The sequence below is a fragment of the Colletotrichum fructicola genome (assembly GCF_000319635.2).
Source record: "Colletotrichum fructicola Nara gc5 chromosome Unknown KSG_Nara_v1_contig05, whole genome shotgun sequence".
Classification (NCBI taxonomy): Eukaryota; Fungi; Ascomycota; class Sordariomycetes; order Glomerellales; family Glomerellaceae; genus Colletotrichum; species Colletotrichum fructicola.
In genome coordinates, this window is record NW_027094055.1 from 341,118 (window position 1) to 354,591 (window position 13,474).

Sequence of the window (13,474 nt, forward strand, 5' to 3'; positions counted from 1 at the left end):
ATGTCATCTTCTGCATCCAACCTCCCGGTCGCACGAAGCGAGGCGGCCGAGACCAAGCGAGACAAGAGGACGGCACAACCCCAGCATTTGACAGGGCAACCTCCAGATCCAGCACCCAGCCGATCAAAACTGGACGCCTCTTCGCTTCGCTCCCTTCACCAACACCAACCAATACACCAGTGCCCATGTCGCCATGCACCGCTCTCCCGGCCCTGTCTCTGTCTCACGCGAACCGACCGACGTCCTTTTCTCGCTGTCTCTTGCACCAAAATGGGGCTCAAGAACCTGCCCTGGGCCTCTGCAATTGAACCGCACTGAAACGCACACCACTCGTGCATCATCAAAAGCTCCTCCTTTCTCAACCAAAATGATCCATTCTGCGTCCGAGTCCTAATTAATCCACAGCAACAGACGCACATACCGCGGTCACCGTCCCCCAAAACCACGACCGTGTGTCAATCCACCTCGCTACGAGCCGCCGTGTTGCGCAATTGTCGTGGATGAATACCCTGCACCACGCCTAGACTGCTCGGTATTTACAGAGTACAAGTATTTCCTATTCGTGCCAGATTACAGCCATTGCTTCTGCTGCTGTGTGCCGAAATGGAGGGACGGCACAGAGGCACAGAAGAGGAAGACTCCGGATCACGATGCGCGTGAAACTCGCAGCATGCTGTAGCAACGCTACTCACCGGTCCTCTGCATTTGCCTGTGCCTCTGTCGTTCCCATGCACACTGCAGCGTCGTCAAGCCCTTCCCTGGCCAATCACCATCGCAATGTGCCCCTGGCCGTGATGGCTGCCCGCTTAACCGGCTCTGATTGACGGGCCACGCCGCCGCAAACAGCACAGATACGGGTACCTGAGATGGCTTCGACAGAAACCTCCCAGAACACTCACGGAATGTCCTCCAGTCAAGGATCTTGGTTAGGGCTGTGTGCCCAGAATCAGATGAAGGGGGGGCTCCAGAAAGGGGAAGGAGGCCTGCACGAGATGCACTCAGATCACATTGCCTGCAGCGCACACAACGCTCCTCTTGGTATTTGAGGTATCCAAGTATCTGCCGTCGTCATACCAAGTATTCGTACTCATCCTTCTGATGCGCGTCGCTTTGGTGCTATGCCACACCATTAGCAGGAACAAACAAAGCTCAACAATGGAAATCTGCCCGCGATTGCGGCTTCTCCGCAGAGAACTGTTCATCTGATGATGGACAGAAACGGGCTGGCGCCAGAGTCGCGCGCCAAAGATAATTAGCACGTATGCGATGTGAGCCATCTTCAGACGAGGCAATCGGGCATGGAGATCTGCAATCCCTCCCAGTACTTTGTCGCCGCTGCCACGAGTTTGTCGATCCATGATCACTCGCACAATACAAGGTTCTTTGGCTGGACCGGAATCCAAGACACGACGAACACTTGCAGATGAGACGCACAAAGGATTGCAGGGCTCGACGAATTTACCCCCTCAGTGTTTATCCCGAGGACGCACCCCGCCCTTCTGACACTGGTGATTCAAAAGGGCAAAAAGGGATGCTGAGCTACCCCTCAGGCACCCTGGACTGTCACTCCCAACCCGCGTGGCATCTGTCGGCCATCCACTGAGAGAGTCCGAAAGAAGGGACGGAAACACCCCGCAGACGCGCAGCAACGGGGTCGGCTAACAAACCTTTTCCCTGGTTTTCGGTCAATGATAACTGCAGTCTTGTCGACAACTTGACACACTGCAGAACACGACATCCACACCAGGGCACCATTGACATGGTGGTCTCAAACTCCAGTTGTCTTCCAAAGAAACCAATGGGCCACGACGAAGCTTCAATTGTTTGTCTCAGTGGGACTGACGACACCAACGCGTCGTCGGTCCAAACGTGCGTGGAGCTAAATAAGGAATGGCAGGGGTCATGGAAGGAGTTGGTCGCACCCACGACGTGTTCCAGAATACCTTTGAGCTTGGCCACGAGAATCCGTCGTCGATTTGTAGCGTGTCCTTTCACGACACAGGGCTCACAGCAGTGAGCAAAGCGCGTCTTGCAACTGGTTCACTGTTCGCCGGCTGTTGACGGGTCTCGAGAACGCAGTGCCCCCGCCTGCTGGGATTCCTTTAATATCACACTCTTAAATGACCAGAGACCAGGGTCGGAAATTGTTGCAGGGGTTGGCGACAACAGCCACTGGCAGCCACGCGAGAATCTCTTTTTCAGGTGGTCCCGTTCACCTTCACCGGGCTTGCCCTCCTCGTCATCCTTCCAGCTTCCCCGGCCTCTGGCCGTCCCAACCGCGGCGACCGGAGCGGAACACCAACCAACAACCCTGTGGCCTTGTGGGCTCGTTGCGAAAAAGCGTCTTTGCTGGGCTGACCGCTGAAGCTGCTGTACGTGACGGGCTTGAGATATGAAGACTTTGGATTCGAATTTCTCTGCTCTCCACCAGCGCCCGCCAGCGGACGCCAACAATCAACGGCTTCGCGCCATTGCAAATTCTGCGTTCCGGGAAGTGGATTAAGGCGGCGCCCGAATTTCGCACACTCCGACAAGACTGCTGACGTTCGCCACGCCTGTTGACGTCCAAATTTTGCCGTCTCAGACTGCACGGGTTTGCCAGCTGGGTCAACATTTGCTGCAGCATGCGTCGAAGAGGGTCGAAAAGAAATTCAGTCGTCTCCATCTAAGGGATCGGAGCCAAGGTTGCTTCCACCATCGACTGTTGTCAGTGCCATCAAGGCGTTGAGCACCTCGGCCCCGAAAGATCTTATTTTAGCAGCGTCTGCTAGCCGTTTGTTCATAGCTCGGTCTAGAAGCGCAATGAAGGGCACTACCGCCGTCCCGCTCCGCACTGCTGTAGCAACGCCATCGGTGCCAATGCCAACTTGAGTACGAGACTAAGAGGGTCTACAATTCTTTGCAGTCACTGCGGTACTCGACACCGATTTCCAGGAAAACGCCGGAGTTAAATCAGATACAAGTCGTAACTGGGCGGCGTGTTACCCGGTATTGAACCTCCGACTTCAACGGTCAAGAGGCGAGGAAAAGCAAGTTGCTGCAGGTCCCGGGGCTACGGCCAACAGCGACGTGCAAATAGAGTCGGTCGCAACTCTGTCATATGATCTCGCTACCGTGTCAAAAATATCACGCACATTATTTTCCCGGCACGTATGGGATTGCGATGCAGATAAGCCTAGAGCATCTGGCAGACTGTGCTAGTGACTCGCGCGAGAGCTTCGCGTTGCTGATCTCAATGCCCAACGCCCCAACCTGGAGAAAACACAGATGCTGCACAAGGATGAGGATCTCGTTTTTCTGGATCGCCTCTTGCATGCAGATATTTGCGATGATATGGCCCGAAGTGTTGGAGGCTGACCCTGACAGTGCCTTGTGGCGACCAATTCACTGGCTCGGATGTCTTCCAGAGACTCCAGCTGAGGTTTCCGCGAGTCAAGCATCATGAACATATGGAGAATGCTACATTCCGTTCAGCAGCTCTCGAATACAACTTTTCATGTATCTTGCTTGCATTGTCATCCATTTCATAACATCATTGCATAATCAAGAGAGCGATTGTCAATTTTTGATCGCCATACACTACGTCTTGAACCAACAACAACTGGGGTTCCGCCATCGACCGACTCACATCCCATAACCAGGATAGCGGGAACCATCACTAATTTCAATAGACTCATCGTTGCCTGGTTTGTCGCCAAGTCATCACATCTCATGTTGAAGCTTCATACGGCACAGATCCGGTCTTCCGCGGCCTCCAACGAGACGGACTTCGTTGCCAGGCCAAACATCCGTTGCTCGTCCCTACTAGACTCAGCAGGCTTCAAGTGCGTCTGCTCTCCGCTCAGTCATTGCACACAAAAAGGTTGAGCTGAAGGGCAAGGCAGGACCCTTGAAACCCGTAGCAAAAAAGCTGCGAACTGGTCGTTCCCCAAGGTTGAACCCCCCACCCGGAGGCTTCGGCATTGACCAGTGACTTCCATCCGGTCGCCTGGCGCCATCATGCCGTCTTTCGACTTCACATTGGCATCACAATCGTACTACGCGGCAGCGATAACCTCCTGGCTAATACAGGTGGCACATATTACCCCTCGACCCTGGGAACCAACCTTGATCCTGCTCCAAATCTGCACGTCGCAAACGAGTGTCACCCCGTCTCGATCCTCCGGCGAACATCAGCTCCGAAATCACCTCAGTCAGGTTCGTCGAAGTGATTCCTGCGGCACAGTGCTCTCTTGAAGCTGCCCTCGCTCAATCCTCGCTCGTCCAATTTCCGGATCCCGGAGCATTGGCCAACTGCCAAACCATCTTGTCACTCGGGTTTGAACGACATCAGGACTCCGCCTTCCCGGTATCCTGGATATGCCCTGGCGCTCGCCTACGAGCAGTGGCCCAATCTCATCTGTGAAGCCTGTCGGCAGGGGCAGCACCGACAGAAACCTATTTCTCAGGACCACAATTGCCGCAAGAACAAAGTACGCTCCGCTGAGTGATCCTGTCACTGGTGCGGCTTGCAACCACAAGTACTGGACGCGGGTCTTCGCGTTGCTTCCCTGACCAAAACATGGACAGAAATCCCTTGCCCAAAGCTTTCTCCTGCATGCTGCACACAAGTTGCTCCGTCTGCTGTCGCCCGTCGGTCACTATCCGAACGACAAGCGCGGCCGTACCGTTTCTTCAGCACTCCGACCCTACCACTGACTGACCAGTCGCTCTCACGGTGACATTCTCCATCCCGGCAGACTGCAGCTGAGTGGTAGCAACAGACGCAACACCCGCCCTCTGCGATGACAGGTGGGGGTATCGCGAAAGTATCAGCCAGCCGCGGGGTAAACGCACGTGTGAGCGAGAATGTGCTGATGCCAGTCACACAACCACACCGTCTTTCCTTTATCTCGTCCATCTAAGATCTTATATCAATCTCGAATATTGGTCCAGCGGCCCACCGTCGTGGCAACCGTGGCGGGAGAATGTGGCGGGCGGTCTTGTCTCTGCCCTGGTCACCGTTACAGCGAATGGCACGCAACAGCCACCGCGGAATGGAGGCCTTGCTAACCACGCGAGCCGAAGCATGGGATGCGTCAATCTGCCGCCCGCTGGATTGATTGGGGCCTATATGCCGCGTGCCTTGCTTTCTGTCTGTCTGTCAAGGACGGGTCCCCCGCCGCTGAAAACTCTAAACGAGACCTGTCAGGAAACTAATTCGGGGTTGCTGAAGGTCGAGCGGGTTGATATTGACACCTATATTCGCCGGCAGATCGCTTTAATAACGTCAAGGGCCGACGAGTCTATTCGAGACCCGGCCGGAGTCGACGACATTCGAGCAAATCACACAACTCGTTTCCGGCCGGCGGCGACGGCCTAAGCGGCGCATCCATCCATCTGCACGCGCGCTTTGACCCGGCCCTGCGCTGAACCCGCCTTGTCTCAACGGCCTGCTCATTGCCGGCATCACATATGCAAGGCCAGATGATTGCAGGTATGCTCACCAGAAGCGCTCCACCCTGTGGTAAGTCCTCGTGGTGGGCACAACCTGCATACGCCGTAATAAGAGCCGAAATCAAATAGATGGGGCGCGCTTCTGCGAGTCGACGACGTTGCGAAGACGGTTTAAGGTTGTCGTGTATGTTTCCCTAGTGTGATGGATTAGCCGCGAGTTGCACGCTTTTTACGGCTCACCGCTTGTGTGTCTTGCGCCCTTTCCCGGGCACTCAGAGGTCATGCTGGCGGCTGTTGCGGGTCTGCCGTGCATGAGCGATGGCACGCTTGCGTACTGGGACCTTCCGCTTGGGGTGCAAGGGTCCTGTCTAGACTCTGCGAAAACGGGGCTGTCGATGATCTCGACCTCATGGGAGAATGACTGGTTCAGATGCCGAGATGTTCGGATGCAAGATGCGGATAGTTGTTTGAGGTCTCGTCGTTGTTTCGAGTTCAAGGCGGGTCTCAGCATCGTCAGACCTCGCGATTGAATCTGGCCTGCTACCTTCATTCAAGTCTAGTCTAGCATGGTAGACTCAAAGGGCACCATTGATGTAACTCTTCTCACCGATGGGTTGTACTTCAGTAAGTACGGATAGAACACTACGATGCCGCGCAAGATGTAGAAACGACAATCGACCGTCAACTATCACAGCCAAAGATATGACTGACGTCTGTCGTCCTGTACCGCTTCTCGACTATCGGAGTGCTTATTCCTCAAGCCTATCTGCTGTGTCGTTGAAACAACACCGGAATTCGTTGGGTTATGGTGGAAATTGGACATTGATCATCGTGATGACCCCAGTCACCATGACGATGGCTCTTTCCACTGCTTTTTTGCCTTTTCCAATGAGAGCTTCTCTGTGTCATGCCCTTTTAAAGGCTGTCTGTTTGCAGCGTCGTATGAACTCGTCATGGAGACGAGTCCACAGGCTCGTGATACCAGCGCGAGATGTCAAACGTACTTATGGTTGTTGTGAAGGGCAACACTATGAACACCGAATGCCTGTATAATTACATAAGTCAGAAGGAACCAAAAAGGAAGCACCGCAAATGGGACGTTTTTCGAGATCACATTGGATCCTGTGGGACCGTCAGTTGCAGTCTCATGTGTCTTTGGCAAGCTAACCACATCGAGGTTCGCCTTCGGACAGGATTCCAGAAACCTGATGTGTTTTCCATCATCGCTATCTTATTCTCGACCGCATACGCGTCCATGACTGATAGAGCCAAGCGAGTGTGAATTGAGTCTATTCGAACAGGACAGTTCGCCACAGACATCTCCTTGGGCAACCTTTCTTTCTCCGGCTGGCCGTGTCCGTTCCAAAGTTCACGCAACTGGACGCCGTTATTGCTAGACTCTGGTTTGAGTCGGTATTGATCTTTTGTACTGATTACGGCTACCGGCATGACAACCTCAAGCCCTGGATGGATGACCACAAAGGGTTGGCTATACTCTCGGCACTCGACTAATAGGATACAGAGAATGTCCTATCGCTGTCTTTTCTATTTAAACCAGTCAGGAGCCTGTGTCTTTGCTGTAAGCCGGGAATCATGTAACAGGACTCTCCAATTCCGTTAAGGGCTATCGAGCAGGTCAATATCGGGCACTGTGACCAAGAGCCCTGTGGCAACTGAGCATGCTGACGCCGGACCTTTGTTTAGTTGGCTCTATCCTGAGGCTTTTCTGCGTCCTTATACGGGCGAATAGCCTGCCACGGATCACCGTCTAGCCGGTCTGATACTAATCAACGGAGCTTCCAGCCCTCAGGCGTCCTGTTCAACAATTCACGGCGCGGATCAAGGTCTAAACTCTACAGGCGAGAAGAGCGAGATATAGTTATATTGGTGTGAAGTCTCAAGGGGGGGTACTAGCGGCCCTTTGCTTCCATTTATATTGGTTCAGGGGGGCTAATTCGCCTCATATCTCCAGGCACGAGTTGTATCTGCACAGAGGACCCGATTCAACAGATCGGCCCCAGATTCTCCTACCAGGCAATGAACTGGTACTTGAGTAAATAATCGTGGCTAGCGTCGTGAATGTTCCAGCTGTTCGGGAAGGCATGATGTTGGCCAAAGAGCCGGTATGAGAGATCTGAGGCGTCTGTTGAAGGTTTGATTGACTTAGGACCTACATACCGGTAGACTTTCCTCCTGGCACGAGACTCAATGCTTCTGTCCGCCGTCTTCTCTCCCCTCGTATACGAAAGTGTACATCGCGTTAGGGCCTTTGCCTACGTGCTGTCTTTATAATAGACTGTGCTAATCTTCTCAGCCAGATTGTCGGTACTTTATCGCCCGCTATTCTCATCTCGTAGGCAGCTACGCCGAAAAAATGGCATTACACGAACTGGATGCTGACTCGTCGATATCTCATGTGTTTTTGCAGGAAGTAAGTGCTTTTCCCACCATTCCAAACTTCTACGGGGATAACTGTCTGAACTGGACTACTATTCGATAGGGGCCTTCGACACGCACTGGTAGTGTTCTTGTAAGAGGTCCCCGACCTTGACTTTCTGGTATGGGAGAGACACTATGAGTGTACATGATCCAACTGGTTTTAGATTCATTTGCGAGAAGAATAAGACCCAGAGCATAATGAGGGACTCGGAACGTCATACAACTGACGATGACAATTAGTTCACTATGTCATCTTCCTCGTTCAGCGGGGTTTGGCCATCCTTGAAAGACGACACAACCATAGCGATTTTGCTTTGGTTGAGGTTTCTGCTCATTGTAAAAATCAGGTAATTGTATGCCTAAAACGACTTGTTTCTTGTCTTGATACCTGAGCCACCACGATAGTAGTTCTGAGTATCATTGCTTCCAAGCCTGAGTCTCAAGACCATCTCTTCAACCAACTGCAGCATCCCATGTGGCCTGTAGCATGATGAACAGGCGGCCTCACGTCAAAGACACGTCATGGTTCGTAACTTGACATGATGAGACAAGACGACGGCGCTCTATCCTGTCTATAAACTTTGGAGCTATGAATAAAACAATGCTTATTAAGGGGCACTCTTATGTCCAACTTCAAAGCGCCACGTTCAATCCTTTTCATCGCTCCCCCTTTCTCCTTCCTTCACAGCAATTCTGGGTGTGCTATAATGCGTGCAGTTAGTCTATGAAAACAGAATGGAGATAGGGATGTTTACCGGGTAAAGTAGCACCGTGGAAGCGCAGTCGAAATGTAGCCTCGATGGTACTTCAACACCACTTCATTCAATGGCACAGACAGGTATGACTCCTCAATAGTCATCCCTCTTAAACGCAGGGGAGAGTTAGTATGGGTAAACATCGACGACATCACAAACTGAGATACGCAGAATGCCTGATTCACGGTGCTCCCTTGATTGGGAGCTTCGTCTTTGAAACTGGAAACATTAGGGTTCTTTTCCGCCCTCTCTATTTCTGTGTTTCTACTCTAACTCATAAACAACGAAACAGCCCTTTTACTGCGCGTCCAAAGCGTTGGAGGAAATGGCCGAAGAAAGTTTTGCGGCCAGACTGTCCAGCATGTTGATACCTTCCGATGCAGCCTCGATCTTCGATTCTTCGATTGACTCGAGGATAGTCTTGATACCCAGTCCAACCTTGTCTGACCTGGTATCGTTTTGCAGGTTGGAAATGAGTTGCTGGATGTCGCTCGAGTGGAACTTGCGAGTTTGTCCCATCACTTGTGCGAGCTCGCGGACGTCAGAGATGGCAGGTACAGGCACTTGACGACGGAAGTGCTTCAGGATACCCAAGTTTCCAAGGACGAAACGCTCCGACGTGGTGACCATAACGAGAATACGACGCCCCTTTGGTGGCTGAGTCTGGATCAGGGAGATGATTCGGTCCAAAATGGAGTTGGAGAAACGAGGTCCAATGGGGTTCCACTCGATCAACTGCTCAAAGTTGTCTAGAATGACGATACTCTTTTCTGACTTGTAAGCGTCCGTGAAAACCTTGGTCAGGTAATCCTTCTTTCCAAACTCGTCTCGGTAAGCGGTCAAATGCTGGGGAGAAACTAGCTTGACGAAGGGGAAGTCCGACATCGAGGCAGTGTGGGCTGCCAACGCAGTCTTTCCTGACTCGGGAGGACCGTGGAGAAGTACTGGTATCCTTGTGAGGACGTCTGACTCCTTGACGGTATCGATATAGCCCTTGATGGTGCGAATAATTGCCGGAATATTTTCGTTGTAGTGGAGAATGCCCATGGCCAAAGCATTAGACAGCTCATCCTCAGAAACGCCGTACGCAGGCCTCACTTCCGTCAAGGCGTTTTCGAAGTCTCCCATGGTAATCTTCATTGATGCGACGTCTCCCTTCATCTTGGCGCTGTTGCCGACTTCAGTGTGTCGGTTGAAGGCGAACGACGTCGCAGCCTTTACGACACCAGAAATCTCGGCACCAGAGTAGTTCTTTGTTTGGGCCGCCAGGGAATCGAGATTGACGTTGGGGTCCATAATGTTGTTGTCGCGCATCTTTGCTGTGTGAATCATGAAAATCTCCTTGCGGCCCTCCTCATTCGGCAAGCTGATCTCGAGCTGAACCTCCAGACGACCCGGACGCAGAAGAGCCTCGTCGATCATGTCCTTTCTGTTGGTCATACCGATGAGGAGAATGTTGTTAAGCTGGTCCACACCGTCGAGCTTGGTAAGAAGCTGGTTAACCACACTGTCACCAACGCCAGTGCCGCCTCCAGCGCCGGAACCTCTCTGTTTGCAGACAGCGTCCAACTCGTCGAAGATAATGATGTGAAGTCCACTCTGGTCACCCTTCTCCTTGTACTCCTTCTCGGCATCCGCAAACATCTTTCTGATGTTTTCTTCAGACTGACCGACTGTACTGTAGTCAGCACCATGATCAAACCACCAGAGTCAATCAAAACTCACCAAACTTGTTGAGAACTTCGGGACCGTTGATAATCTTTGGCTCGCGGGCGTTTAGCATCTTGCCGATTTGTCTGGCAATAAGCGTCTTTCCCGTTCCCGGGGGACCATACAGCAGGATACCCTTGACGTGCTGAATGCCAAGCTTCTGGACAAGAGCCGGAGGGAAGACGCGCGAAGCAAAAGCTCTGCGGAAAATGGTGGAGAACTCGTCATGAAGACCACCGATACCCATATCCTCAAACTTGAAGTCGGGGGAGATGATGGGCTCGGAATGCTGCTGGTGATCGGCAACCTCGAGCTTCATGGGAGAGTTGGAGTCCTTGAAGAGGCTCATCATGGTCTCCTGGGTGATGATTCCGCGAGCTCGGGGGTCGCTCGTGGTAATTGGGGCGTCGGCCTTGCTGCGGCCAGGCAGGGTAACGGACTTGACGGTCATCATGATCTTCCGGGACTCGATGTCTGCAAGGAAGGGCTGTCCCGGGGCCACAATAAAGCTGATGAACTGTTGGTAGACCAGGTTCTGGATGCGCTGGTAGTTGAACATGTAGTTGGGGTCGATCTTGGCAGAGGCCCAGGACAGCTCAAGGTCCATGGCCAGCAAGGGCGGAACACCTCGCTGGGCGGCATTGAAGGGTTCGGCATCGAAACGGTCGGTGAGAGCGATCTTCAGCCACTGCCTCTGGTGGTTGGAAAGACAAACGGCGCCAGACTCGATGTCGGGTCGGGGCCAGGCTCTGACAACGTACTCGGAGACGGATCGTCGGATGGGATCTTGGACGCGGAGGACTACGTCGCATTCGGCGACTTCTTTGCGGGGAGCAAAGTCTCTGTAGCTGACTCCGACGCTGTGGTTCCGGCAAACGTTAGTAGGGCCACCAAAGACAGAAGAGGCTTCCCGTGTACTCACACATTGGCGTAGATGAGCTCCTGCTCAGCTACCTTCTTCGGCACGAACGCCATGCTTCGTGCTGGCGGTGTCGATACTGGTCTGGGTGTGAGGGAAGGGTTGTCTGCTTGTTTTCTCGTCCTTCGTTGCCCGCGCAGTCGGAAGTCGTCAACGAAACGAACGAACGGGTGTTGTTATAGGATTGTCGAAGGATGTTGAGGTGTAGGAGTGGCGGAGTGCTTTATGTCCATCTGGTCCAGGTCCAACTTCGAACAGACGTCAGACACCCCCCCGGAAGGAGGGCCAATGACAGTCGCCGATGCGACGGGTCTGGCCAATGGGAAGGCGGGAATCATGGCTTCTTTGGAGAAAGGGTGGGGCCTGATGGAGGGATCGGTTGGGTAAGGTGAGAGATCTGTCTCTGGAAGGTACCTGCTGAAGGTTACGTGTACTGTGGCTGACTTCTGGTTTGTAGATGTGTTCAGTTTGCCTTCAAACACGTACTTCTTTCAATCGTGCTGCCTACTGAGAACATGTCGAACATATCCATTTGAGTTCCCTTGACGGTCTCTTTTTGCAGTGGTGGAACGTGTCCTCAGCGCACTGGAAAAGCTGGAACACGCGCATGTCACAGCGGTGTCTTCAGCTGGGCTGATGGGGGACGAGACGAAGCTTGAGTGGGGCAGCCGCAGCTGTGTCCCGTCCTGCAGCTGAATAACCCCACCAAGGCACTCAGGGACTGCCTGACTAATGCCGCCCAGCGCGCTAAGCCTGCCCTCTGTTACGCTGATCTGCCTGGACGTCACTGGAACGCCGTAGACAGCTTTGATTGATTCAATCTTCACAGCTGCACCATGTCATCTCATCGGACATAGGAAATATTTAATCATGCCTCTGTAAGCCGGCACATATCTCTCAAACCGATCGTATAAGCTAACTCTTTCTAGCCATTTGCTGGGTAAAAAGTCCTGGAACGTCTACAATACAGACAACATCGCCCGCGTCCGTCGCGATGAGGCCGCCGCAAAGGCCAAGGAGGAGGCTGAGGAGCAGCGCATGCAGGAGATCGATGCTGAGCGCCGTCTAGCTATCCTCCGCGGCGAGGTGCCACCCCCGTTGCCACCGGCTGAGGCCGATGACTCGGAGCCCAGAGCCAGAGACCGCGACGGGGAAGGCCGTCCCAGAGAGCGGAAGAAGCGCAAGCGCGCTGGTGAAGACGACACCGACTTCGAGTTACGCGTCGCGAAAGAGCGCTCCGATGTGGTGCAGGCAGCCAATGACACGCTGCGTAAGTCGATGAGCTCCGCGCCCATCGTCGACCGCATGGGGCACATTGACCTATTTGGTGAGGAGCGCAAGCAGGGCCGGCACCTCAAGAACGAAGAGGCCGAGAAGGAGGCCGCAAGGAAGAAGAAGGAGTTCGAGGACCAGTACACCATGCGCTTCTCCAATGCGGCAGGTAAGGACGGCCTGGGAGCTGCCTGGTACGCGAACTCTGGGTCGAGAGCGGAGCTCGCCGAGTCGGAACCACCAGGTAAAGATGCCTTTGGAAACGAGGACCCAGGGCGGAAGAAGCGGGATGCCGATAGGATCGTAGCTAGTGACCCACTGGCGATGATGAAAAGAGGTGCCGCCAAGGTCCGAGAGGTGAAGAAGGAGAGGCAGAAAGTCGAGGCCGAGCGGCAAAGGGATCTCGAACAGCTTCGTAGGGAGGAGAAGCGAAAGGAGAGGCACGAAAGGGAAAAGAGGGATCACAGAAGGCGCTCGGAGCGACAGGAGCGTGAGAGTAGCAGGGACGACAGGGAACATCGTCATCGCGGCAGGGAAAATGGCGACAGTGAACACCGTCAACGCGACCATCACAGATCCACGGGCGACCGCGACAAGCATCGTGGTGATGATCGTCACCGAGATGAGAGGAGCAGCAGACATGGCGAAGAAGGGAAAGGGCGCGAAAAGTCTCATCACAGAGATAGAAGCCGCGATGAGAGGGGCCACTCAAGACACAGGGAGCGACATGAGAAGGATTCAGCCTCCAGACGCCGTGACGACGGTCGAAGAAGAGACGATTCGACGGCAGGGGATGACAGGTCGAGAGATTACAAGAAACGAAGTGACGACTGAAGACGATACCGGCGTTGCTCGAAACTATTTCAATAACTTGTACACTGAAGCGAATTTATATACCCAGCACCAATCTCTATCGTTCAAGAGCAGCATCAGATTTGCCCAA

General features: G+C 53.5%; 2 protein-coding genes across 2 annotated transcripts; one reads left to right on the top strand and one right to left on the bottom strand.

Moving 5' to 3' along the window:
- Positions 1-8,927: 8,927 nt before the first annotated feature.
- On the bottom strand, positions 8,928-11,315 carry sec18 (Vesicular-fusion protein sec18; the record flags this gene model as incomplete). Its single annotated transcript, XM_032034900.1, has 3 exons — positions 8,928-10,303; positions 10,356-11,200; positions 11,263-11,315. The coding sequence occupies 3 exons, from the start codon at positions 11,313-11,315 to the stop codon at positions 8,928-8,930; spliced, it is 2,274 nt and encodes a 757-aa protein (XP_031885937.1).
- An 814-nt stretch (positions 11,316-12,129) lies between these two features.
- On the top strand, positions 12,130-13,365 carry CGGC5_v008772 (Uncharacterized protein; the record flags this gene model as incomplete). Its single annotated transcript, XM_032034899.1, has 2 exons — positions 12,130-12,137; positions 12,189-13,365. The coding sequence occupies 2 exons, from the start codon at positions 12,130-12,132 to the stop codon at positions 13,363-13,365; spliced, it is 1,185 nt and encodes a 394-aa protein (XP_031885936.1).
- Positions 13,366-13,474: the final 109 nt, after the last annotated feature.